Genomic DNA, 26,537 nt, shown 5'->3' on the forward strand with positions numbered 1-26,537 from the left:
TTTCAACATATTATAAATGACACATAAAACGGACGTGGAGTAGTTATTCTTATAATCTAATTAAACAAAAGTGCAAACAGCAAAAGGAAACACTTCAAAATCAATTAAATAGAATCAGGTATTTTAGATCAGGTGCCAAAGATTAGGGCCTTCACCTTGGGAGGGATGGTCAAAATCCGCTGATTTTCTGAAAAAATCTTAAACAATATTTAGACATACTTTACTGAGTTTTCAATTCCTGGTTTCATTCTTTTTGGTTAATTTTTAGCTCTATATGTTTACAATGCTTAATATTGGCAACATTTCCCTCCCCTAGGACACAGCTGAGTACCCATAGGGGTGTTTAAGGGAGGCTAATATTTATATTTATACAATTAAATATTTATATCAATTAATTTTATGATTTTATGTATGTATTCTATTATTAATATCTTATTGCGTGAACTAAACGTCTTTAAGAGTATCAAAAAATATATATTTATTTATCTTTTTTTTTTTTTTCTCATTAATCTTCTTTTGTTTACGCGTATTTGAAAATTACTGTACAATGTACTTTCTATATGCTTTATTTTTAAAATCAATAAAAATCGATTGATACAAAAAAAAAAAAAAAGAAGATTAGGGCCTTCTTAGGGAATATGCAGGTAGAATCGGTCTTATTCAAAGGATAAGTCCACTTTTTTTTTTTTTTTTTTTAAGTACATGGTACAACAGTCAAATATATCAGGAATATGACATGTTGGGGTAACAAACGCTTTAGGAAATGGGACTGCTTTGCTGCTTCAGGACCTGGGCACCTGCAGTCATGGAGTCAACCATGACTATTTAGGCCAATTGCATGTATATATAATATCATAAAATAATATCTTTTTAATTGGTCAAAACAATTTGCTATGCTACAACATCAAGGACCAACTCCCTAATCATATTGTAGGCATCTAAAGGTCCCAGACAGACTAGATGCACACTAACTATAAAGCAGGTTCAAGTGTCGTTACTTATGTACAGTATATGTAGACATACCATCAATGCAGCATCAGATGAACGCTACAACAAATGGGGATGGTTAAACCTACTGTTATTTATGGGCAGGCTTTTATCCCAGAGCTGAATAGCTTAAGTTAGCAGGCTTTTATCCCAAAGCTGAAATGCTCAAACTGGAATGAACTTAGAACTTCAGGATAATTAAAAAGTGGAATTTTAAATCATTAATGCAAGGCCTTGAAGTAATATAACCGTACTGGTGATTTTATAGTCACTATTGTTCGTAATTATCACTCCAAAAACAAATATTTTTTTTTTGTAAACAAGAGTGCTGTGGTCAAAATGAAGCATAGTCATACCTTTGGATCATCATAATAAGCTTTACGATTCATAAAGTCATCTACAAGGCCTTTTTCTTGATAAACCTCCGCCAAACACACCCTACAAAAATAAAAATGATATAGTAAGTAGAATTAAAATAAAGTTTTATAGTTTTATAGTTCAAAAGGGAAAGCATGGCATGAAAAGGTTGCCTGACTGGCTTAAGGCGGTATTTAACCCAAAACCAACAATGTACTATATTGTAGATTATTACCTGATCATTAGATTTAGTGGCTACATAAGGGTTTATTTTCTTAGGCTTTTTTCCCTATTTTCCCCTGGTGATCTGGCCCATAACAATCTCCTGTACTAAAATGCCTTCACTCTGGATGAAGGAGCAGTTTTGGATAGCAGCATTGCCAGTTGTGGGGGAGGGGTGAGTGTTAGATGTTCTGATCCAGATCAGAATGAAGAATCCAGGATTCATTTTGCACAGTACAGCTTTGGAAGAAATCCCAGGTTTTGCACCAAGCAAAAAAAACACTGAAGTGTGAAGTCAGACTTTAAAAGAAGTCAGTTCCTGAGGCTTGAGAGCATAGATCGAGATAAGCGGAAAAGGCACTGATTCACTAGAGCATGCACTGGCAAAACTTGGGGATCCCTGGCACTGAAGATGATCCAGCACAGTTTGCATCTGAACTTGGAAGCTAAGAGGACCACATTTGATGTACCTCACCCATGATAAAAGTTTCAAACACATTAGGGTGAGGATCAGCCTCCACAGTGCAAGCAATGTCAACTGAAATGAACATGGCTGTCCTGGCTAGAGCGGTAATTCCCATCTCTGTCAAAAACAGGTCCAGTTCCCTGTAATTTGCGAGATATGGGATTACTCGCCGATGGCCGATGTATGTCACTAGTCTGACAGAATCCACATCAGATGATCTTGCATATGAAAGGACCTCACTTTAAAAAATGCCATTATTGCTTAAAAAAAAAACTTGATCCCAAAGTCCTATCCAACTATAGGCCCATCTCTAATCTCCCTTTCATATCAAAAGTACTTGAGAAAGCAGTTGCCACTTACCTTCAGGACCACCTTAAACATAATAACCTCTTTGAAAAATCCCAGTCAGGTTTCCGCTTTGCTCACAGTACAGAGAGTGCCCTCAGAGTTACAAATGACCTCCTCATATCATCAGATGGCTGGCTCTCCCTCCCTCATTATCCTCTTGGATCTTTCTGCAGCATTTGATACTGTTGATCATGGCATTCTTTTAAACCGGCTCCACCTCACCACTGGACTAAATGACACAGCTTCCAGTTGGTTTAAATATAACAAACTGGACAGAATACATCTCCCTGGGCCACTTCAAATCAAATCCACATACAGTTACTTGCGGTGTCCCCCAGAGGTCAGTCCTTGGCCCCATTCTTTTCTCCTCTATCTTACCCCCCTTGGTCAAATGACCAGTCGCCACAAAATTTCATTCCACTGCTATGCCGATGACACACAGCTATATGTAAATGCAACAGCTGAAACCCCACCTTCAGTCATCTCTATCAGCTCTCACTACATGTCTGGAGGAGATAAAGTTATGGATGGAGCACAACTTTCTTCAACTAATCAGTCCCAAAACTGAAGTCATCTTTTTTTTTTTAATTAAATAATTTTTATTTTATAAAAATATAAAACATACATACCTTTAAGAATAAAGAAATTACCAAGCGATACACTTGCATAATTCCATCAATATCAGATTTATCTATTACTCCCTTCACACGTTATTCTTTCTATAGGCCTTTAAACCCCTCCCATCTCCCCATCCTCCCCCCCCCCCCCGCCCCTTCTAGTGCCTTATCCTTCAACCACCTTTTTACTGTGACTTTACTTTTTGTGGAATTAACAAATACATTTATTACCATTATACTACACACACTCACACTAACTACCTTTTTTTTTTTTACCCTTTTGGTCTACTCTCCCTACTCCATTACTATATACTCGTGAGTGCTCATTATGGTGGACAGCCCATTTTATCCAACCATGGTGTGCACAACTTTAAAAATCCACCAAAGTGCCTTCTTCTAGTGTATACCGCTTTTTCCCTCCATAGAGTGTCATCCATCACCTTTGTCCAGTCTTCACATGTGAGGGGTCTTATCGATTGCCAATTCTGGACTATCAACTTCCGTGCCTGAAATAAGCGCCTTATTACTGCAGTTTTACCTTTCTCCGATATCTTCCTACCTTCTATCTTACCCAACAAACACATTTCCCCATCCGGTTTAAACACAGTCCCAAAAGTAGTATTAATAACTTTCACTATTCCTGTCCAGTACCTAAATAATTTTGGGCACTTCCACATCATATGTACCAAATCCCCAGTTTGACACCTTAGACATTTAGCATCCACTCTAACCGAATCAAAAAAGTTTTTGGGGGTATAGTAAACCCTATGTAAAAGAAATAGCTGGGACATTTTTCATCTTGATTGGCACTCCTTACCAGACCAAATCATCATCCATAACCAGCATCACCTTTTCTGGTTCTAATATCCCTTTCTCATCAATAGTCACAAATTTTTGTTTAAAAATGGACTCCCAACTTACTTTTGATGCCCATATAAATCACCTACGCAAGACTTCTTTCTACCACCTCTGTAAAATCTCTAAACTCCGTCCCATTCTCTCCCTCTCAGATGCCGAAAAGCTGGTTCATGCTTTTGTCTCCTACAGACTGGACTAATGTAACGCACTTCTCAATGGGATTCCTAGAAAGAGTCTGCAGAGGCTTCAGTACATCCATAACTCTGCAGCAAGGATCCTGATGAGAGTGCGGAAACATGAGCACATTGCCCCCATTCTTCACTCACTCCACTGGCTTCTGGTCTCCACCAGGATTGAGTACAAGTTACCCTCCTCACAAACCAGTGTATCCATGGACATGCCCCTCCCTACTTTAAAGAACTTCACAAACCACAAAACACAACACGTCCCCTTCGTTACATTCATTCAAACCTTCTTCATATTACAGAACTAGACACAGGACGATGGGAGACAGGGCCTTTTGTGCAGCTGCCCCGTGCCTGTGGAATGCCCTACCTGACACCTTGAGGGCTCCTCAATCTACGGTTTTAAAAAAAAGTTCTTAAGACATTTCTTTTTAGCAAAGCTTTTTGTTCCGTTTAGATGTTTATTTCGTCGTATAAATTGCTCAATTTTTTTTTGTTTTTAACCTGTAGCACTTTGAGATATTTTGATGAAAAGGGCATTATAAATAAAATGTATTATTTATTATTAGGACTAAACCAAAACGCCCTTAGTTCCGGAATGTTGAGTGGGAGTGGCATTTTCTCCCAGGACCAAGTCTATTGTACCACAAAAGGTACCAATGTACCAGTAGACAGGAGTACATAAAGACCAGGTTTAGAAAAAAAAGTCAGTTTCTGTCAAGAAAGACAAAAAAGAGTGTTGGGAAAAGGAGACGGGAAGTAGGCATTCCAGGATCCCCCAAAGAGATTGTAAGGCGCCCCCATATAGAGGGAGGAATGACTGGCTCATTGGTTACCATGTTGATCATTGTATCTGGTGGAAAGAGTATGGAACAGATGTCCTGTTGCCATGGACACAAAGTTGCATGACAAGTCACAGCCCATTGATTTCAATGGCACCCTGTTCTCATCTATATGACTTTGAAAATCAGCGACTTTGAAAAGGAACCTGGGAATGCTTTGATGCAACTTTTTGATCCAGAGAGTGTAAAGTTAGATCAAAGCTGCACTCTAAAGTCACATTCTAGCCTTAGGCTACGTTTCTACTAGTGCGACTCCAAAGCTGTGTGATATAGAGTGTGACTGAGTTCAGGTTTGATCCAACTTTACACTCTGAATCAAAGTCGCATCAAAAGTTGCATCAAAGTAGTGCAGGGACCTTTTCAAAGTCACTGATTTTCAAGGGTGCATAGATAGTAAAAAAATATTTTTTGACTGGACTTCCACTTTAAAGTTGAAGCCATATAACTGTTTGTAAGAAGTGTGTGTGTGTCTCTGTGTGTGCAGCTATGTGCTGCAGTGAGCAGAACATACTTACCAGGCTTGCCTGTTCTGTCTCTCTCAGGCAGCCAAGAACCAAAATGAGGCTGAGAAGACAGGAAGTTATCCTTCGCTGTATGACTAAGGATAGGTGAATAGGGGCGGGGCAGGGGTTGTTCGAATGAACAGTAGGCATGCCTGTGTAGGAGAGAAGGACAACGTTTTCAGGAAGTGGGAGACAGCATGCAGAATTCAGATAAAGGGAAATAAGGTTGTCCCTGAAGAACAGGAAAAAGCGGATGCTCTAGCCTTGATTAGACTTTCAAACCTTGGCAGCAAGCTATACAGAAAAGGAAAAATGTCAAAGATAAAGATATTTTATATATAATAGAAAGATTTTCATTTTTGACTGGACTTCCACTTTAAACTACTTAATTTACAGACCAAAATTCATTCCTTTGATCTAAAAGGACAAAAAGATACTTTGTTTATAGTTCTCTCCCGACGCTGACACATTTGTAAGCTTTGTTTGTTTTTTTGACAGCTGCGAGTAGTGAACATCTCTGCACTGTATGAATCGAGAAAATGCTGGGTTAAGATCGTGAGGGGGGTTGAATCACAATTTTTTTTTTTTAACAATGAATCGTGCAGCTCTACAGAAGGGTCAAAGAACACTGACTTATCCGCAAACAAAACAATACATGCAAACCACTGGGGATGGAGAGGATGGTGAATTCGGTCAATAAAGTCACTAACAAACAATACACAAACACATTACAGACAATATTTAAAGTGGTTGTAAACAGCTATACAACCCCCCTAAACCAAGCTGTTAGCTGATTGGAAGCCGGCGAGGGCCCTTAACCAAATGCCTCTGTGCCTAGATCTGCCATGTGCAGGGTTACAGTGTGCCCAGAGAGGTACTCACAACAGCCTTTAGGTTGAGAAGGGTCATTGCCTGGAGCAAAGATAGTATCCTTGGATCGATGTGCTGTTTACTGCCAGGAGCACTGCTGAATTGGTCCTCTGGGAATGGAATACAGCATGCTGGGTACAGGGGAAGGCTGTAGCCCTGATCCACCACAGCAGATCGTCTTATTCCAGGAGTAGGATGTTAAGGAAAAGCCTTATGCTTTCCTCTCCCTCCTCCATGGGGATACCCCCAAAATGGACTTTTAGTACAGGGCTCCACTGCAAGCAAAACACAGCCCTGGACTTGTATAGTATAAGGTTTCCTCCAAAAAGAGAGGTAACTAGTGAGAAGACATCCAGTCAGCTAAGAATATTAGCAAAAAAAATGAAGTTTGCTGGTAGTGGGAGCTATTATATAATGCAGTGATGGCAAACCTTGGCACCCCAGATGTTTTGGCAGTGATGGCGAACCTTTGCAGCCCTGATGCTTTGGAACTACATTTCCCATGATGTGCATACACTCCGCAGTGTAGTTGAGCATCATGGGAAATGTAGTTCCAAAACATCTGGAGTGCCAAGGTTCGCCATCACTGATATAGGGCAGTGGTCATCAACCCTGTCCTCAGGGCCCACTAACAGGCCAGATTTTATGCATTACCTTGGGGAGATGCAGACTAGAATCCTCCAATCCCTGAGCAGCAAATGATATCACCTGTGAAGTATTTCAGCTATCTTTCAAACATGGACTGTTAGTGGGCCATGAGGACAGGGTTCATGGCCACTGATATAGGGAATGTTGCTGCAGTTTTTTTTTTTGCCAGTGTCCCATCACCTAAAAGGTAGCTGTATATAACCCATGGTTATGACTAACATTCTGTGTGCTGTGTTATAGGATTAAGAACAGGAAAGACTGCACCTAGCCAGAGGTCCTGCCAAGGTAGAATGTGAGTGGGAAATACAAGGAGAAGTTTACTCTAACACTTAATCAGGGATGCTTAGCCTTACGACTTAAACTCAGATGGGGCGAATTTAAAGTGTATCTACATTTTAATGCAGTTACACTTATTGAGCATTATTGTGTATCCCCAGGCCACAAATGATATCCTTTCAACTATTTCGACTCCATCAAGATCTTGGCTATGTTGCCTCATGAGTGGCACAAAGCCTCTTTTTGTTTATGCTGTACTTACTTATAATTAAGGTATGTCTGAGGATTCTTCATTATGTAACGAGCTCTTCTTCCAATAGAGTGTGATGTTTTATCCAATGACTCTTCAAAGCTGGAATGCATAATATCTCTGACCACTTGCCAGGGCACAAATGGTCTATTCACCTAAATAAATAAAATACCAAAAAAGTGTTTTGCATTTCAGCATTTTAAATGGTTTGTTTTATACTTAAAGCAGAACTGCAGTCATTTTTTCATCTATTAAATCTTCTGCCCTTGTTTTAACTTTGGATAGTAAAACATTTTTTTTTCTGCCAGTAATATACCTTATACAGCCCACTTCCTGTCTGGAAAAAAGCCTAGGCTTATGACATCACGCACAACTCTCTTGTGAGAGTTTGCCAGGAGAGGGGGGGCGCATCGGGAGTCATAAGAGGTCCAATGAGAGCTGCAGAGCTGGAGGTGTGTCTGTGTAAATCCAGGAAGTGAATAGGCAGCAGCTTCAGCTGCCCACAGTTAAAATTATTGAAGCCAGACTTACTGGAGGGAGATTTCTGCAGCATATTTGGCAGTACAGAATCACAGTATATATAAAATAATATGCAAATATGCAGAATGGCAAAGATGCTTTTATTACAAATTATGTGAGCAGACTGCAGTTCCTCCAAGATTCATTTATCACGTTAAACAGCATCGCTTAACCCTTTCCAAGCTCATAAAATGATTGTCCTTAATAAAAAATAAAAAAATATGTCAAGTCAGAGGGAAGTACAAGGTGCCAATGAAGCATACTTCCCATGAGTGTACAGATCCACCGAGGGACATTTGCAAAATATATAAAAAAGGATGATCAATCATGTTTTCATGATTTTCTCCACTTTACACAGGCGTTTTAAAGCAAGTCAATGGCTTAATATTTATTAACAGCTATTTCACCATGCAAAGTTTAAACCCAGCAATCCTGTCTCCCCACCTCAATCACTGGAAATGTATTTGGTGCCTCCTCAACACCTCAAAGGGTATCTAGAGAATAAAAATGCTCCTTAGTTTTTTTTTTTTTTTTTAAAGGCTTCCACTTTGTACTCACCATAGGAGATCTAGTAACAGCAAGGCAATAATGCCACCTACCCTGGCTTTACCCTCCACAGTGATTATAGGCACTTCGGGGACAAGGCTCTGCTGCAGGCAGACAACTAATCAAAACTTGTAGAACACCGTCGTGAGGCTAACTTTCTACATTGCAACATTATAGTCCAGTACAGCATTCCCCATCCGACGGGGCTCTGGGCCTTGCCAAGAAGTCAACTGCTCCGGTAACTGAAATAGGAGTCGCAGTGGCTATGGTGAAGCAAGAATCAGAATCATCTTGGTGTAATGTCATCATTTGAAAAAAGGAGAAAGAGAACCCTCAATAATAAAAAGGTAAGCTGTTTTCAGTAGAGATAAGACATCCATCACCACAGGGCATTATAAAAAGACTGGGGTCAACTCTCTCCAGCCTGCTATTATTTTTTTGCCAGTGTCCAATTATCTGAAAGTAGCTGCATACAATATAATTATATATATATATATATATATATATATATATATATATATATATATATATATATATATATATATTTGGAATTTTATGTGATAGACTGACACACACTGCCACATATTTGTAAAGTGGAAGGAAAATAAATGTTTTTCAAATTTTTATACAAATATCTGAAAAGCGTGGCATGCATTTGTATTCAGCCCCTTACTCTGATAAAATCTAAATCTAAAATCTAGTCAAATCAAACGCCTTCAGAAGTCACCTAATTAGTAAATAGAGTCCACTTGTGTGTAATTTAATCTTTGTATGAATACTGCTGTTCTGTGAAGCCTACAGATGATTGTTAGATAACCTTAGTGAACAAGCAGCATCATGAAGGCCAAGGAACACAACAGACAGGTCAGGGATAAAGATGTGGAGAAGTCTAAAGCAGGGTTAGGTTATAAAAAGAATATCCCTAGCTTGGAACACCTCACAGAGCACTGTTCCATCCATCATCTGAGAATGGAAAGATTATGGTACAACTGCAAACCTACCAAGAAATGGCCATCCACCTAAACTGACAGGCCGGGCAAGGAAAGCATTAAATCAGAGAAGCAGCCAAGAGGCCCATGGTAACTCTGGAGAAGCTGCAGAGATCCAAAGTTCAGATGGGAGAATCTGTCCACAGGACAACTATTAGTCGTGCACTCCACAAATCTAGCCTTTATGGAAGCATGGCAAGAAGAAAGTCATTGTTGAAAGAAAACCATAAGAAGTCCCATTTCCAGTTTGTGAGAAGCCATGTGGAGGACACAGCAAACATGTGGAAAAAGGCGCTCTGGTCAGATGAGACCAAAATTTAACTTTTTAGCCTAAAAGCAAAAAGCTAAGTATGGCAAAAAACTTACACTGCACATCAACCTGAACACACCATCCCCTCCATGAAACATGGTGGTGGCAGCATCATGTTGTGGGGATGCTTTTCTTCAGCAGGGACAGGGAAGCTGGTCAGAGTTGATGGGAAGATGGATGGAGCCAAATACAGGGCACCTGTAGAAAACCTGAGAGTCTGCAAAAGACTTGAGACTGAGGCAGAGGTTCACCTTCCAGCAGGACAACGACCCTAAGCATACAGCCAGAGCTACAATGGAATGGTTTAGATCAAAGCATATTCATGGGTTAGAATGGCCCAAAGTCCAGACCTAAATCAAATTGAAAATTTGTGGCAAGATTTGAAAATTGGTGTTCACAGACACTCTCCATCCAATCTGACAGAGCTTGAGCTATTTTGGAAAGAACGGCAAAAATGTCACTCTCTAGATGTGGCAAAGCTGGTAGAGACATACCCTAAAAAACTTCCAGATGTAATTGCAGCGAAAGGTGGTTCTACAAAGTATTGCCTCGGGGGGCTAATACAAGTACATGCCATACTTCTCAGATATTTGTAAAAAATTATGAAAAAACATTTATCATTTTCCTTTCACTTCACAAATATATGTCACTTTGTGTTGGTATATCACATAAAATCTCAGTAAAACACATTAACGTTTTTGGCTGTAACATGATAAAATGTGGAAAATTTCAAGGGGTATGAATACTTTTTCAAGGCACTATATATACATATATATTTATATTATTATACAGGATTTATATAGCGCCAACAATTTACGCAGCACTTTACAATGTAGAGGGGGACAGCACAATTACAGTACAGTTCAATGCAGAAGGGACAGGAGGGCCCTGCTTGAAGAGCTTACAATATATATTGTCAGGAAGGGCATGGCAGCAGCCAAGATGGCTGCCAAAGAAGGCGACCTGTTACCTCTTCAGGTCAGGAAGGGCATGCCAGCACCCAAGATGGCTGCAGAAGCAGATGACCCGTTACCTCTGCCCCTGTCAGGATGCCATTGGTAGACACGCACCATGTAACAGCTTTTGCCGCCCAAACAGGCTATTTAAACTCAGCCAGTTTCCAGACTCAGTGCGGTCTGCTCTACACTGTTCCCTGTGTAACCTGCAATTACTTACCTGCCTTCTGTTCCTGTTGTGACCCGGCTTGCTTCCTGACGTTCCTGTTTCCTGCCTGCATCCAACCCCAGCTTGTCCCCCACTCCGCACCTGCCTGCTCCTTCTGCCACTCCGCTGCCAGCCTGTTGACGACCCAGGCTGTAATCTGATTCCGCTTCTGCTTCAGCCCCTGTTCCTGACGTGCCCCTTGTGTATGACCGGCCTGCCTGTACCTGCCTTCTCTTCAGCCCTGAGGGTGTCACCATCCCTTCTGCTGTATCTGCACTCCTGCCTTTGGGGACCAGCTGTCTACTCGTTCCAACTACCTGCCTACCACTGCGCTGGGATTCCTACAGACACCTCTACAGCCCGGCTGAGTGTTCCGATCCAGCTCCAGGTTCCCACCAGGCACTCGTGCGACTCTGCATCTCGGTGCTTCCTGTCAGCTCTATCAGGGGTTCCAAGTCAGAGTTGTAAGAGGCCGTCCTCTGCATATCAGGCTCCATCACCAGGTATGTGACAGACATATAAAAAATACACACACACACACACACACATACACACACACACACACATACACAAATATATATCTCATGAAATTGAGTGCACCCCTCACATGTGTGTAAATAATGAAATATTTTCATGTGACAACACTGAAGAAATGGCACTTTGCTACAATGTAAAGTAGTGAGTGTACAGCTTGTATAACAGTGTCAATTTGCTGTCCCCTCAAAATAACTCAACACACAGCCAATAATGTCTAAACCGCCGACAACAAAAGTGAGTACATCCCTAAGTGAAAAAGTCCAAATTGGGCCCAATTAGCCATTTTCCCTTCACGGTGTCATGTGACTCAGTGTTAAAAGGTCTCAGTGTGAATAGGGAGCAGGTGTGTTAAATTTGGTGTTATCGCTCTCACTCTCTTCAACATGGCACCTCATGGCAAAGAACTCGGAGGATATGAAATGGCCAAGACCATACAGCAGTATAACAGGACAGTTTACACTCAGAACAGACCTCGCCATGGTCGACCAAAGAAGTTGTGTGGACGTGCTCTGTGTCATATTCAGAGGTTGTCTTTGGGAAATAGACATACGAGTGCTGCCAGCATTGCTGCAGAAGCTGAAGGGGTGTGGGGGGGGGGGGGTCAGCCCATCAGTGCTCAGACTATATGCTGCACACTGATGCACAAACTGGTCTTTATGGCTGTCATCCCAGAAGGAAGCTTCCTCTAAAGATGATGCACAAGAAAGCCCGCAAACAGTTTGCTGAAGACAAGCAGACTAAGGACATGGATTACTGGAACCATGTCCTGTGGTCTGAGACCAAGATAAACTTGTTTGGTTCAGATGGTTTAAAGCGCGTGCGGCAGCCAGCTGAGGCGTACAAAGACAAGTGCGTCTTGCCTACAGTCAAGCATGGTGGTGGGAGGGTCATGGTCTAGGGCTGCATAAGTGCTGCCAACACTGGGAAGCTACAGTTCATTATGACAACCATGAGTCCAAACATACTGTGGCATACTGAAGCAGCGCAAGATCCCCTCCCTTTGGAGACTGGGTCGCAGGGCAGTATTCCAACATGATAACGACCCCAAACACACCTTCAAGGCAACCACTGCCTTGCTAAAGAAGCTGAGGGTAAAGGTGATGGACTGGCCAAGCATGTCTCCAGACCTTAACCCTATTGAGCATTTGTGGGGCATCTTCATACAAAAGGTGGAAGAGCGCAAGGTCTCCAACATCCACCAGCTCCGTGATGTCGTCATGGAGGAGTGGAAGAGGACTCCAATGGCAACCTGTGAAGCTCTGGTGAACTCCAAAGGCCCAAGAGGGTTTAGGCAGTGCCGGAAAAGAATGGGGCCACACAAAATTTTGAGACTTTGGGCCCAATTTGGACATTCTCACCCCACTTTTGTTGCCAGCGATTTAGACATTAAAGTGGTTGTAAACCCTTACAAACCACTTTGACCTACAGGTAAGCCTAGATTAAGGCTTACCTGTAGGTCCAAGCAATATCTCCTAAACCTATATGGTTTAGGAGATATTTGCCCGAAAACGGGCACCGCTGTCTACGGCGCATGCGCCATAGACAGCGGCGCGCAGGCGCACTGAGCGCGGCATTTCCAAGAATGGAGCTGCCGCGCGTGTCGACTCCCGTACGCATGCGCGGGAGTGACGTCATCGCGGCTTCGCCGAATGACAGCGGCGGAGCTGCGAGACGCCACCAGCAAAATGGATGCGGCGGACTACAGGGGACAGCGGCGACTTCGCTGGCTCCTGTGTCAGGTAAGTTACAGATAATGGGCTACTATGCGATGCATAGTAGTCCATTATGCTTTGCCTTTGCAGGGAATGAAAGAGGAAGTAAACTCATCAGGGTTTACTTCCTCTTTAATGGCTGTGTGTTGAGTTATTTTGAGGGGACAGCAAATTTACACTGTTATACAAGCTGGACACTCACTGCATTGTAGCAAAGTGTAATTTCTCCAGTGTAGGGCTGCAACTAACGATTTTCATAATCGATTAGTTAACCTTAAAAAAAAAAAAAAAAAAAAAAAAAGTGGGTCAAATTGACGTTCGTTTTCAACCACAGTGATGGGAAAAGTTGTAAATAATAGAAAACTGCCTGGTCAAAGGAATTTTAAAACAGTGTACGTGGTTTTCATTCAGAAATTACATTAATTTTAAAAACAGAATGTTAAAAACAAGTGAAAATTTCAAACAAAATTATTTCATTCAGCGAATGTACAAAGATTTTTCGTCTGAATATTCTAAAGCGCTGCGTAAACTGTCGGCGCTATATAAATCCTGTATAATAATAATAATAATAATATTCTCATCTGAAAATTGATCCATGTGGTCATAATCTATTAGTTGTCGATTAATCGATTAGTTGTTTCTGCCCTACTCCAGTGTTGTCACATGAAAAAATATAAATAAAATATTTACAAAAAATATGAAGGGTGTACTCACTTTTGTGAGAGTATGTGTGTGTGTGTGTATATATATATATATATATATATATATATATATATATATATATATATATATATATATATATATATATATATATATATATATATATATATATATATATATATATATATATATATATATAAATAAAATACATCAATACACAACCTAGGCAGCGCTAAAACAATGGAATACAGGTATCGTTAATGCAGAAGTGGAGACGTTGCTGGAAGTGGTAGCAGAGGAGCAATAATGCGATATCCAGCTCCTATGTAGGAATGTCAGTGAGGACATTGTTTATAAAGAAACATCAGTCGTCATTGTTTGAAGCGTAATATCCAGTGTAATCTGATAAGATCATTTATTATAGGGGAGGCTCACCCCCCCCCCCGCGCATTTTTTTCACGAGTGGCGGTGTTGGTGGTGGATTACCACCAATAACAGATTGGGAGACATCTGTAACTGGATGTTACCCATCTATTTTATATTTTACTGTGGGACTAATCACCTGTTTTTTAACCACTTCAGCCCCAGAAGGATTTACCCCCTTCCTGACCAGAGCACTTTTTGTGATTCGGCACTGTGTCGCTTTAACTGACAATTGCGCGGTCGTGCGACATGGCTCCCAAACAAAATTGGCATCTTTTTTTCCCCCACAAAGAGCATTCTTTTGGTGGTATTTGATCACCCCTGCGGTTTTTATTTTTTGCGCTATAAACAAAAAAAGAGCGACAATTTTGAAAAAAATAAATAAAAAAAAAACGCAATATTTTTTACTTTTCGCTATAATAAATAATCCCTAAAAATAAAGAAAAAATGTTTTCCTCAGTTTAGGCCGATACGTATTCTTCTACATATTTTTGGTAAAAAAAAAAATTAAATATCGCAATAAGCGTTTGATTGGTTTACGCAAAATTTATAGCATCTACAAAACAGGGGATAGTTTTATGGCATTTTTATTAATAATTTTTTATTTACTAGTAATGGCGTGATTAGCGATTTCTTTTTTTTTTTTTTCGTGACTGCGACATTATAGGGGACACATCGGACAATTATGACAGATTTTTGGGACCATTGGCATTAATACAGCAATCAATGCTATAAAATTGCATGGATTACTATAAAAATGTCACTGGCAGTGAAGGGGTTAACCACTAGGGGTCAGGGAGGTGTTAAGAGTGTCCTAGGGGAGTGTTTCTTACTGTCTGGGGGATGGGCTGTGTGTTACGTGGACACTGATCGCTGCTCCTGATGACAGGGAGCAGATGATCAGTGTCCTGTCATTAGGCAGAATGGAGAGATGCGGTTTACATTGGCATCTCCCCGATCTTGAGCTCCGTGACATGATCGCGGGTATCTTCTTCCATTAAGTGCTTGGTTTTAGGAAGGGCCAGAGTTTGGGTGTATTATATATATCGGAGGGCAAGCGAGTGTGGAACAGGGGCGGGCTAGCTGATCGCTTCTGGCAGAAGTGGTTCAGCCTTTTTTTTTTTTTTTTTTACAGGGCATCAGAGCGGCACTGATCAGGGTGCTGATACATTTTTACTGATAGGCATTAATGGGCACTGATGAGGCAGCATGGATAGCCACTGATGAGGCTCTATTCATGGGTACTAATATGCTTTTACTAAAAAACAGAACTATTTGTTGATGGTGATGGACTTTTTAGGCATACACACAGATTTTTTTTTTAAAGTAATTTTAACAATATTTATTTCTAAAAACAAGAAACATATTCAATGTCTCTGGGCATAATGATTACACTGTCTGGTATGAGCTAAATACATCACAGTTATACAAATGACTCATACATTTACATTTTGTTATAATACATATACAGTATAATGTAGAAAAGAATAAGAGTCAAAAAAACTGAGGAAAGAATTTGCAAAACAGTGCATCATGGGTGACTCAGCTCAGAGATGCTTTATATGTTACGCGTTCTCTAAAACGCTTCATCGGGAGCTTATGGTGTTTTTATTCCCTATGGATAAACGAGGAAACATCTCTACAGAGCTAGAAGTAGTAGTGTAACCTTTAAAAGGCATACAGGTAGGGCACAGGAAACTCCAAACGGGGGGGGGGGGGGAATAAAAAGGGATTTCAGTAATCCTCAAAGCGGTTGTATTCCTCCAGATGCAATCGTCCAGGGGTACCCTGACAAAGAGGAGTGTTGCATCATGGTGGGTAAATATAAAAAAAACCCCGACCTTAAATATATAAAGAGTTGTCTCCCTTAAATGTTTCCAGTCAGAGTAAAGGAGTGAGAGAGGACCTTCCCCATATTTCTGGCCACACCGGGGCTGCTGTGAAAGACGCCGTCCCATCGCGTCTGTTTTATACACAGCCATCCCGGTAGTACTAATATGCTTTATTTTAATATTGTTAAAGTTGTTATTATTTATTTTTGTAATCTACGTCTGCATAAAACATTTAAAAGTGTAATTTCATGAGCTAATTTACGAGGGCATGTTTAGGGGCAGAATTAGGGGTGGGGCAGGGTAACGGTTGCATGGAGCAACTCTTAAGGCCTGACTAGTAGCTCAGCACTTGAAATTTTGAGCCGTGTAATGAAGGAGCATTACACCTGCACTCCACTCTGGCAAAGTGGTGTCCTCAAGTTTTCTCACCACTGACAACTTTGGCCGGTCATCTTGCGGGGGTTCTGATCTTTGGCCATTTTCATGGCATTACTCCCATTCGTGCATTGTGAACAAAGAGGCAAGACCGACTGACACAGGTCCTTTCTTAGACCATTGGGTTGTTACGCCACCTTCAGGAGAGGACTAGGCATAACACGTTAACGTGATAATAAAACTAGAAATTTCTAGTTCAGCCCAAGGGGCGGTCCCTTAGGTAACAACCCTCCAGCCTGCTACTGCAGCCTCAGTACGTCAACAAGCAGTATAACGTAGACAAAAATAGGAGGGGAGGGTGCTGTGTCAGTTGGTGAACTACAGAGAAAAGGATTTTACGGTGAGTACAAAAAAATCCTATTTTCTCTTACGTTCACCAACTGACACAGCTCCTTTCTTAGACCATTGGGATGTCCCCAAGCAGTGCCAAAACGAGGGGTGGGAAACGGCATAAAAACTTCACCCACAATGGCATGTGGGCACTAATATAAAAACTTTACCCACAAAAAACAACCGTGTGGGGGAAACCAAGAACCAAAAACAGAGTGCTCCTCAATCTGGGAGTCACTACCTCCAAACCGCCTCAGAAACTGCGGTAACAAATGCAACGGTGCATTTACTTAAAAGGTACTGTGTTTTTACCAAAAAAAAACAGGAAAAAAAATGTAAGTGCAATTGCAATTATACGGCCGCCTGCAAAGCTTTGCGGCCAAAACAGGCATCAGCCGATGCACCGACATCTACCTTGCAGAATTTTTTAAAGATGTGGGCAGACGTCCAAGTCGCTGCTTACACAGTTGAGCGACAGACGCTTGATGTCGGAAGGCCTAAGACATTCCGATTGCCCTGGTGGAGTGGGCCTTGACTGGAAAGAGGGCACCTGCCCCTTCAAGGCGTAGGCCTTTACTACACTGTCTGATCCACCTGGAAATGGTGGCCGACGAGATTGCCATGCCTTTTTTCGGACCAGCCACAGAAATCAACAAGGAGTCTGACTTCCGAAAGGGAGCCGTAGCAGACAAATACACCCTCACAGCCCGAACCACGTCTTGGGAACGCAGGGCCACCTCCTTAGGATGTGTCAGTTTAGGACACAGAGATGGTAACACAATGTCTTCATTGTTGTGGAATGCCGAAACCACCTTCTGCAAAAATTAAGGTTGCGAATACAACACCACATTATCCTTATAGATAACCAGATAGAGCTACTTGCAAGACAAGGTCTTAATTTCCTTAAACCCTCCTGGCTGGAGTAATGGCCACTAGAAAGACCACTTTCTGGAAAGAGTCAACAAGGGAATTTTCAGAATCTTCCTGGCCGATGTAATGGCCACTATGAAGACCACTGTCTGGAAAAAGAGTCAACAGAGAAATCTCTCTGACAAATTTAATGGCGGATTCTGAAATGCAGATAACACCAGGATCAGATCCACGGGGGTAACGGTGGACGCACTGGAGGAACTACATGTCGGACCCCTTAAACAAAAGTGCTCACTCGAGAGTGAGACGCCAGGAGTCGCTGACAAAAAAAACAGCCTAAGCTGACATTTGTCCCCTAATGGCGCTTAAACCAACTTCTGGTCTAATCCTCGCTGTAGAATCAGCAGGATCCTGGAAACTGAATAGGTGAACGAATGTCATCCTGTCTCCTTACACATAGAGATTTATGCCTTCCAGGTACGACGGTATATCTTCCGGGAAGAAAAATTCCATGCTCTCAACCTAGTTGAGATCACCGAGTCCGAGGTGAGCACCTGGCTCACAGCAGCCATACCGAAAACCCAGCTATGGTAAAAACCAAGATGGAGAATAAGACCTTGACACAGAAGGTCCTCTTGCAACGGCAATCGCCAGGGAGTCTTCACAACCAGGTGTACTAGGTCGGCTCATCAGGGACACCAAGAACATCCATCAACATTAATGGAACCCCCTCGGCTTCCATTCTGAGGAGCAGATGTGGTAGTAGCTTTTTCAGAGGAAATTCGTAGATCAGCCGGTACTGATCCCATGAAGCCACCAGCACGATTGACCTTCCGTCTAAGGATCTCTTATCCTGGATACAATCTCGGCCCTCCCCGATAAAGAGGGGAGCCAGAAGATCTGTGTCTGGTGTGGCCCAACGCAGGCACGTAGCCTGAATAAGTCTGGATGCAATGCCCATTCTCCTGGTGACTTAGGTCATTCACCTGCCAGATTCCTCCTCCCGGGATGAAATGGCTAACAAGGCGGGTACCTGCCGCTCTGTCCACTGAATGATGTGAGCGACCTCCCGTGCTGCAGCCGAGCTACTTGTTCCTCCTTGATGGTTGACATAGGCCACCACCATGGCGTTGTCTGATTGGATCCAGATCGTGTGCCCGTGGAGTCTTATCGACTATGTGGAGAGGCGAGCCTGATTGCTCGGAGTTCGAGCACATTGATCGGCAACTTGGGTTCCTAATCCAACCAGAGACCCTGGGTCGACTGTACTTCCAGTACTCCACCCAAGCCGGTCAGGCTGGAGTCTGTTGTGATCACAGTCCAATGTAGAGGTAGGAACGACTTCCCGGACTGAAGTACCGGGGACCTCAGCCACCACAGCAGGGGGTCCCTGACTGACAGGCTCACCTGAATCCGCTGATCCAGGGGTAACAGAGATATGTCCCATTGTGTCAATATCTCCTTCTGCGAGAGACTGGTGGAACATGGACATGCAGTATCGTCTCAAAGCGGGTCACCATGAGGCCCAGAACTCGCATGCAGAAACGCAGCGATGACCACCTGCAGATCAGCAATGGCTTTACCGCGGCTCTGAGAGTCTGCAGTTGTCTGAAGGGAGAAACTCACGCTTCCATGGAGTCCAGCGATGAACCTAGGCACTCCAGGTGCTGAGTCGGTGAGAACACTGACCTTTTAGGCTCAACAGTCACCCAATACCTGCAGGATTGCAGGATGACCGACACATCCTCAAATTCAGAGGCAGAAGATTCTCTCAGAAGGAGATCCTCCTAGAAGCTCACAATTGCGATCTTGCGTTGTCTCAACAACCCCCAAATTAAAGTCAATACCTTGGTAAGGAATCGGGGTGCTGAAGTCAAACCAAAAAAGGGGGAGCCACAAACTGGTAGTAGGCTTCCCCAACTGCATTTCGCAGAAACCCCTGATGCTAGAAGCATATGGGTATGTGTGGGTACGCATCCTGGATGTCCAAAGACTCCAGGAAGTACCCCTGATGGAGTGCAGCGACAACTGGGCGAACTGATTTCACACTGAGCCTTTGTACATAACAAGGCAAAAGAGGCTCCTTTAGGTCCAAGATTGGACGTACCCCTTCCTTCTTCTGGGACTACAAACAGATTGGAGTAGAACCCCTGGCAACTTTCCGACACCGGAACAGACGCCATCACCCTGAGGTTTAGCAGGTCCCATACTGGCCCCATTGGGGCCTCCCAGCGAGCTGGGAGTAAGGGTGTGCTGGAAGGGAAGATCTGTTATTGGCAAAAAAGAGGAACTCTATCTTGCAGCCAAGGAAATCAGTTTGCAGACCCATTGGCCAGGTAGCCGAGAGGTCTACTGGGTTGCAACTCCCAAAAGGCGACCTCCCCACCCGTATGACAGGTGAGGGCAAACCTTCATGCGGAAACATGTCCTCGCAGGCATGTTAGCCTTGCGGATTCAGGTATGTTTCCGTCCCCAAGGTTCGTCCTGCTGGACTGGGAGCGTTTTGCCGAAGTCCCGGACTGACGGAAAAACCTCTTTGAATGGAAAATGAGGTGTGGCTCCTCAGTATTCCTGGTCTGTGGGAGCCAGGTACACTTCCCCTCTGTGACATTCTTAACAATGTCATCTGAGGCTCTCAAGAGCCACTCACCAAGGAAGGGTAAATCCGTCAAGGCTTTTTCCTAAAATGCCTGGTCCGCCGACCAGACCTCCAGCCAAATCAGGCGCCTCAGAACCACTGCTGACACAAATTCTGGATAACAGAGGACACGTATCCAGAGCCCCCTTACAACGTACTTACGACCGTGCCATAACTGGTCTGCTAGTTCCACGCAGACGGGAGTAGGCTGCTACTTCTCCCTTTTGTGGTGCAAAATATTGCCCATTCAGTAAATGTCTGCGACACAAATGCTGTCGTCTGTACTGGCCGTACTGCTGACCCCCAAACCGTAAATAAGGAATGGGCCACTGCCTCGGTTCCTGCCCGTGGAGTCTTCACATAGGAACCCCTTCTATCGGGATCGTGTTTACTTGTTTAACCTGGGTACTAGGGGGTCCACGACCGGAGGAGCCGACCCTTATAAAGGAAGGCTCTCCTCAGGGGGGGAACATACCGCCTTGCGTTTTGGGACCTAAAAAGATACGTTGCTGTCGCCCCGTTCCTGTAAATGAACTTATCGAAATAAGTGAGATACTTAGGTGTACGGCTGTCTTATGGAACCCAAAAGGGACCGCTACATCAGCAAAGGGATCTGCTGGCTCCTGAATTATCAGGGTATCACGCACAGCTGTGATAAGTGCTCCAACTAGCGCTTTGTCACGCACGGACCCGGACGGGGACTCAGCCACACTGTCCGATTGGTCCTGCTCAGTGTCGTCTGACAGAACAGGAGCGTTTTTTTTTACCACCTTGCACCCACGCACCGGCTCTATCTTGGTAACGCATGATTAAGGACCGCGCTAAAAGCGTCCAGAGGCACTGTACTGTCTGCAGGTGAACAGCTGCAATTGCCTGGATTTCAGGGGAAGAAAGTTTTCAGTTTCTGAAGCCATGCTGACCCTACCCTGTCTGCCACCTGTTGGGGACTTAGGACAGTTGATGGTCCCACCCTCCTAACTGCTGCTGGCTGAGAGGCTCCACCCGCAGGACTCACCACCCTGACCGAGTCCTGCGCCATCCAGCTAGGTGTGCCTGTGCCCTGTGTCAGCTCCCATATGCTTAAGAGACCAAACCGCACTATGCTAAACTGTTGTAAACTGTAAACTGAATAGCGCTGAAGCTGAAAAACTTGTTCAGGCTTCAAGAAATTGGCCGCTGAGCGTCCAGTATAAAGGACATAATCACAGGGAAGATGGCCGCCGGACTACAGGAAAATGTATTAAAATCAAGAAAAAACAATCAGCGCTCACATATATCATACAAAACAAACTAATTGCAAGCTGAACACCTAAAGGAGCAATACAAAAAACACCTTAATAACACATCGAATTATACAAATGGTGCAGCGCAAAATACAAAAGTCCACACGTATATATGACAACAGAAGAGCATGTAGAGAGGAGACACCACGTGGGAAGACAGCTGATTGCTTGTATGTGACACTCCTTCCACCAGTAGGAATAAACTCTTACCAGCTCTGATGGACCTCTGAATTCTCAGATGGTCAAATGCACATGTTCACACTCACGGTGTGCAGGAGCCTTAATTTCCACATGCGAATAGGGCAGTTGTCCGAATCGCTTGATCACATGTTGCCGACTCCAGATAAAAAGCCCAATGGATTCACTCCCGATATAAGTGGGTAGGTATATATGAACAGGAAAATCCAGGAAAAACTCCAACAAAAGTTAAAAAAATTGAAAAAACGATCTAAGTGTAGCTATAAACAGATCGTTTTATTAAAATATTCATTTGAAAAATTAGGAAAATTAAAAAGTTTTTATATAACACAAAAAAATAATCTTTCAGTTTCAAAGTCCACAAATTGTGTGAATGAATTGCTTAATAGCAGTGAATTACTGTCAATACTGCTTTACACCACAAGACGCCAGTAGTGGGCATTAAGCATATAGAGACAAGAGCGGAACCATTTGCAGCAAAAGATACACTTGGAACAAGATCAATATGTAAAACAAAACAAAAAAAAAAAAAAAAAACACAAGGTGGACAGTGGGTGACGTCCGCAATAAGCTCCTCCCCCTGTACGTACGCTACGTCCTATCAGGACTTCGTCAGCGGTAGGTGGAGCTAAACGGCGTCACCCTTCATACTAATATAGTGCTCTGTTGCCATGGTGAGCCTGGAAGCTTGTGAGACGGCGATGGCCGGAAATGGAAGCCCGTCGCCATACTAGTGCCAGAAACTGCTTAACATCTGGGGACACCCAACCGAGGCATCCTGGTAAGAGCTGGTAAGAGTTTATTCCTACAGGTGGAAGGAGTGTCACATACAAGCAATCAGCTGTCTTCCCACGTGGTGTCTCCTCTCTACATGCTCTTCTGTTTTCATATATGACCAATACGTGTGAACTTTTGTATTTTGCGCTGCACCATTTGTATAATGCAGGAAAATGTAGACAGAGCATGCTGCTCCCTGGTCACACCAAAAATGGCCGCCAAGCACTGTATGCCATGAGGGACAGTGAAAAATAGGATTTTTGTACTCACCATAAAATCCTTTTCTCTGTAATTCACTGAACGACACAGCTCCTCTCTGTAACTACATGGGTTGTATAGCCTGCCATTGTGAGAAACTAGGCAAAAGGAGCTGCGTCAGTCGGTGAATATAAGGGAAGAGAATATTCACCGACTGACACAGGAGCTGTGTCAGTCGGCGAATAGAAGAGAAAAACAGGCAGAGATTAACAGACACAGCCTCCAGACATCTAAGGGGAGAGACCTACACACATCCAGGGCACAGCTATCCAGTGCAGTCCCCCCAGGTGAGAGCCCCCCCCCCGAGAGCCCCTGTCTCTGGCACGCACACCGTTCAGCAGCCCATGCAGCATCCCCCACAGGGAAGGGGGTGGGGGGAAGATAGGGACAGGGAGAAAAGAGGGAGGTGAGGGACCCCCAAATCGACCTCCCAGGGAATGCCCAGCTGCTCAGCCCCATCGAGGCAGGGAGAGCTGTACTTACAAGTCCTGAAGAGCTGGGAGACATTCCATCACAGATCCACCCTCTGATCAGTACGGGGTGGCTGCTGGCCTGGCACACTGTCACGCAGACATCAGTAGCCCTGTCATGTGTGCCCCGGAGCATTGATGCTCACCGACCGCCCCTGGAGCTAGGGGAGGGGGGGGCATGTCGTGGCCGACCCAGCACGGAGCTCTGGTCTGCACACGCTCGCTGGCCAGGCTGGGGAGACTACAAGGATAAGAGTTTCCAGGCTGTCACCCAGCCGGCTGTTGATAGCAGATCACAGGATCTTTAATCTTGGCACAAAAAGCGAAGCTTCTGCAGAAAAATCCACAAACTGATGGGCCCGCAGGGTTCCTAGGTCCTTATCCTTCACTAGGCAGAAAAAAAACTGAGGCTGCAGTAGCAAGCTGGAGGGTTGTTACCTAAGGGACCACCCCTTGGGCGGAACTAGAAAGTTCTAGTTTTATGATCACATGTTAACATGTTATGCCTAGTCCTCTCCTGAAGGTGACGCAACAACCCAATGGTCTAAGAAAGGAGCTGTGTCAGTGGGTGAACGTAAGAGAATTAAAGGTTTTCTTTAAATTCCTTAAATAAACCAATTCCGTGCTACATGGCCCTAATATTCACAGAATATAAATCCACTAGTCCTATAATATATAATAAATTTAATTTTTGAGAAAAAAGGCAAAAATATGAAATGCGTTAAGAATTTAAGGACTTAAACTTCTATTGTGGCTGCAAAGCCAGGTAGTCCGTAGCACTGTTATGGAGTGGAAGTGGACAAGCGGGGATCCTGGATTTTGTAATAAGCTTTATATTCTTGAATTTAAAGTAGACCTTTACTTAAAAAGTACCACAAATTTGCCTCTCCTATTCGCCCCTATTCTACCATACGTTTTTTGGGGGGGAGGGGTAGATATCTTTTTCTGACAGGTACCCACACCTGCCATTCCCAACTAGGTTATATGTATAAAGTGATTTCACGCAATGTGAGAAAAATCACTTAAAGAGGAGTTTCCATTTGAAAAAAAAAATATATCAGCAGCTACAAATACTGCAGCTGCTGACTTTTAATAAAATCGGACACTTACCTGTTCCAGGGTCCAGTAATGCGGGGGGGGGGGGGGGTCGAAGCTCCTCTTGGCGGCACCGGCATTGCAACTGTGGACACCTGGCTGTGGCTTCACAGCCGGGCATCCACTGTACATGCGCGAGCGGCACAGCGATTGGCCGCGCAGTCATCTGGGACCTGTCACGTGTCCCAGATGACTGACAGGAGGGAGGGAGCAGAGCTGAGCCCTTCCTGCGCCGAGGGGAAGTGATGTCTTCAGCCCAGGCGCTGAGGGAGACAGACTACGAGGGACCCCCTAGCAACAGGCATTTAGAGGTAAGTTAAAAAAAAAAATCCAAATGTTTTATTTTTTTAGGAATTTTAATAATTTTTTGTGTGCGCAACACCACTTTTAAATAATAGAAATAACTTCTCTATATAACTGAATAATAGTGCAATAATATCTTAACGTAGATTATAAAGTGCAGTAATAATCAAGTGAATAAAGTGTCACAGTGCAAATACATGCCAATATATAAAGTAACAAATGCATACAGTGATAAAAATATCTAAAGTATCATATGTAAATAGTGATATAAAAATATATCATATAAGTGTCAAAAAATAAAAATAAATTAAATCTAATAGCATAAAGAGCAACAGATAAAAAATAAACAGAAAGTAAACATGGAGATGAACATAAAAATCAGGTGTTGAAATAGTCATAGTCCAAATATTAAAACGTTATGGATTAATAGTCTATCAGAAATAAAAGGGAAGCATCCTCCAAATCACAATAATGTATTTCAACGATATTCCAAAGAGTGTTGCTATTGTAATTGAAAGGTGGTATTAGCCATATAGAATTCCATATATTTTCTCCTGAATTATGGTCTCACAGAACTCTCACAGAAACTGCAGGAAGTCACAGCTGGCTTCCACAGCCAACATTTTGACGGTGGGGGTCCAAAGACCAGCGAAGAACCAGCTCAGGTGCAGACAGTACTGGACTCCTGGGCTGGTAAGTGACTTATTTATTTCATTTTTTTAAAGCGGTTGTATACCCGCTGAATTATTATTTTTTTTAACTCACCTGCAAAGGAAAAGCCATAATGAGCTAGTATGCACTGCATACTAGCTCATTATTAAATTCTTACCTTAGAACGAGGCCCCGACATCTGGCCCGATCCACGCCCAGGGAGCGGACATGTTCCCTCAGCGTTTCTTATGGGTATCGCAGCTCCGGCGCTGTGAGTGGCGATATCGTCACTCCTGTGCATGCACACGGGAGATTTCTTTCCGGCAGGGTCCGGCGCCTGCCGGACTTTCAGCCGAGAATCCTCTGTGCGCATGTGCCGGTAAGCCTTATTATAGGCTTTCCTGTAGGTAAAAGTACCTAAATTGACTATACAACCACTTTAAAGAGGAAGTAAACCCTGATGAGTTTACTTCCTCTTTCATTCCCTGCAAAGGCAAAGCATAATGGACTACTATGCATCGCATAGTAGCCCATTATGTGTCACTTACCTGACACAGAAGCCAGCGAAGTCGCCGCTGTCCCCTGTAGTCCGCCGCATCCATCTTGGTGGTGGGGTCGCGCAGCTCCGCCGCTGTCATTCGGCGAAGCCGCGATGACGTCACTCCCGCGCATGCGCACGGGAGTTGACACGCGCGGCAGCTCCATTCTTGGAAATGCCACGCTCAGTGCGCCTGCGCCGTAGACAGCGGTGCCCGTTTTCGGGCAAATATCTCCTAAACCATATAGGTTTAGGAGATATTGCTTGGACCTACAGGTAAGCCTTAATCTAGGCTTACCTGTAGGTCAAAGTGGTTTGTAAGGGTTTACAACCACTTTAAGACTGTAGTTACTCTTTAAGCTTTAAAAAAAATGATAGATATATATATATATATATAACTGAAAGGGGTAAATCAATTTATGAGTGGATGGGGGTGGCTAGTTGCAGTAAAATCATTAAGATTTACATTTGCCTTGCACTTCTTTAGGCATGTTTTCAATTTCCAACAAGCACTTCTAAATATAAAGTATGAAAAGAGTATAGTAAACCAAATAGCTCAAAATATATCAA

The 26,537-nt window shown here is 43.3% G+C and overlaps 1 protein-coding gene across 2 annotated transcripts in view; it reads right to left on the reverse strand.

Moving 5' to 3' along the window:
• The window catches only part of GTF3C1 (general transcription factor IIIC subunit 1), a 377,991-nt gene that overhangs the window by 106,892 nt on the left and 244,562 nt on the right, over nt 1-26,537 (reverse strand). For both annotated transcript variants that reach the window (XM_077448810.1, XM_077448811.1), the window contains exons 25-26: nt 7,442-7,584; nt 1,344-1,425 (exon numbers count right to left, since the gene is read on the reverse strand). In XM_077448810.1, coding sequence (XP_077304936.1) covers nt 1,344-1,425; nt 7,442-7,584 — 225 coding nt within the window. The remainder of the gene's footprint in view (nt 1-1,343; nt 1,426-7,441; nt 7,585-26,537) is intronic.

The sequence above is a fragment of the Lithobates pipiens genome, unplaced genomic scaffold, assembly GCF_037356315.1.
Source record: "Lithobates pipiens isolate NorthernLeopardFrog02 unplaced genomic scaffold, aLitPip1_a1.2 Scaffold_22, whole genome shotgun sequence".
NCBI classification, from domain to species: Eukaryota; Metazoa; Chordata; class Amphibia; order Anura; family Ranidae; genus Lithobates; species Lithobates pipiens.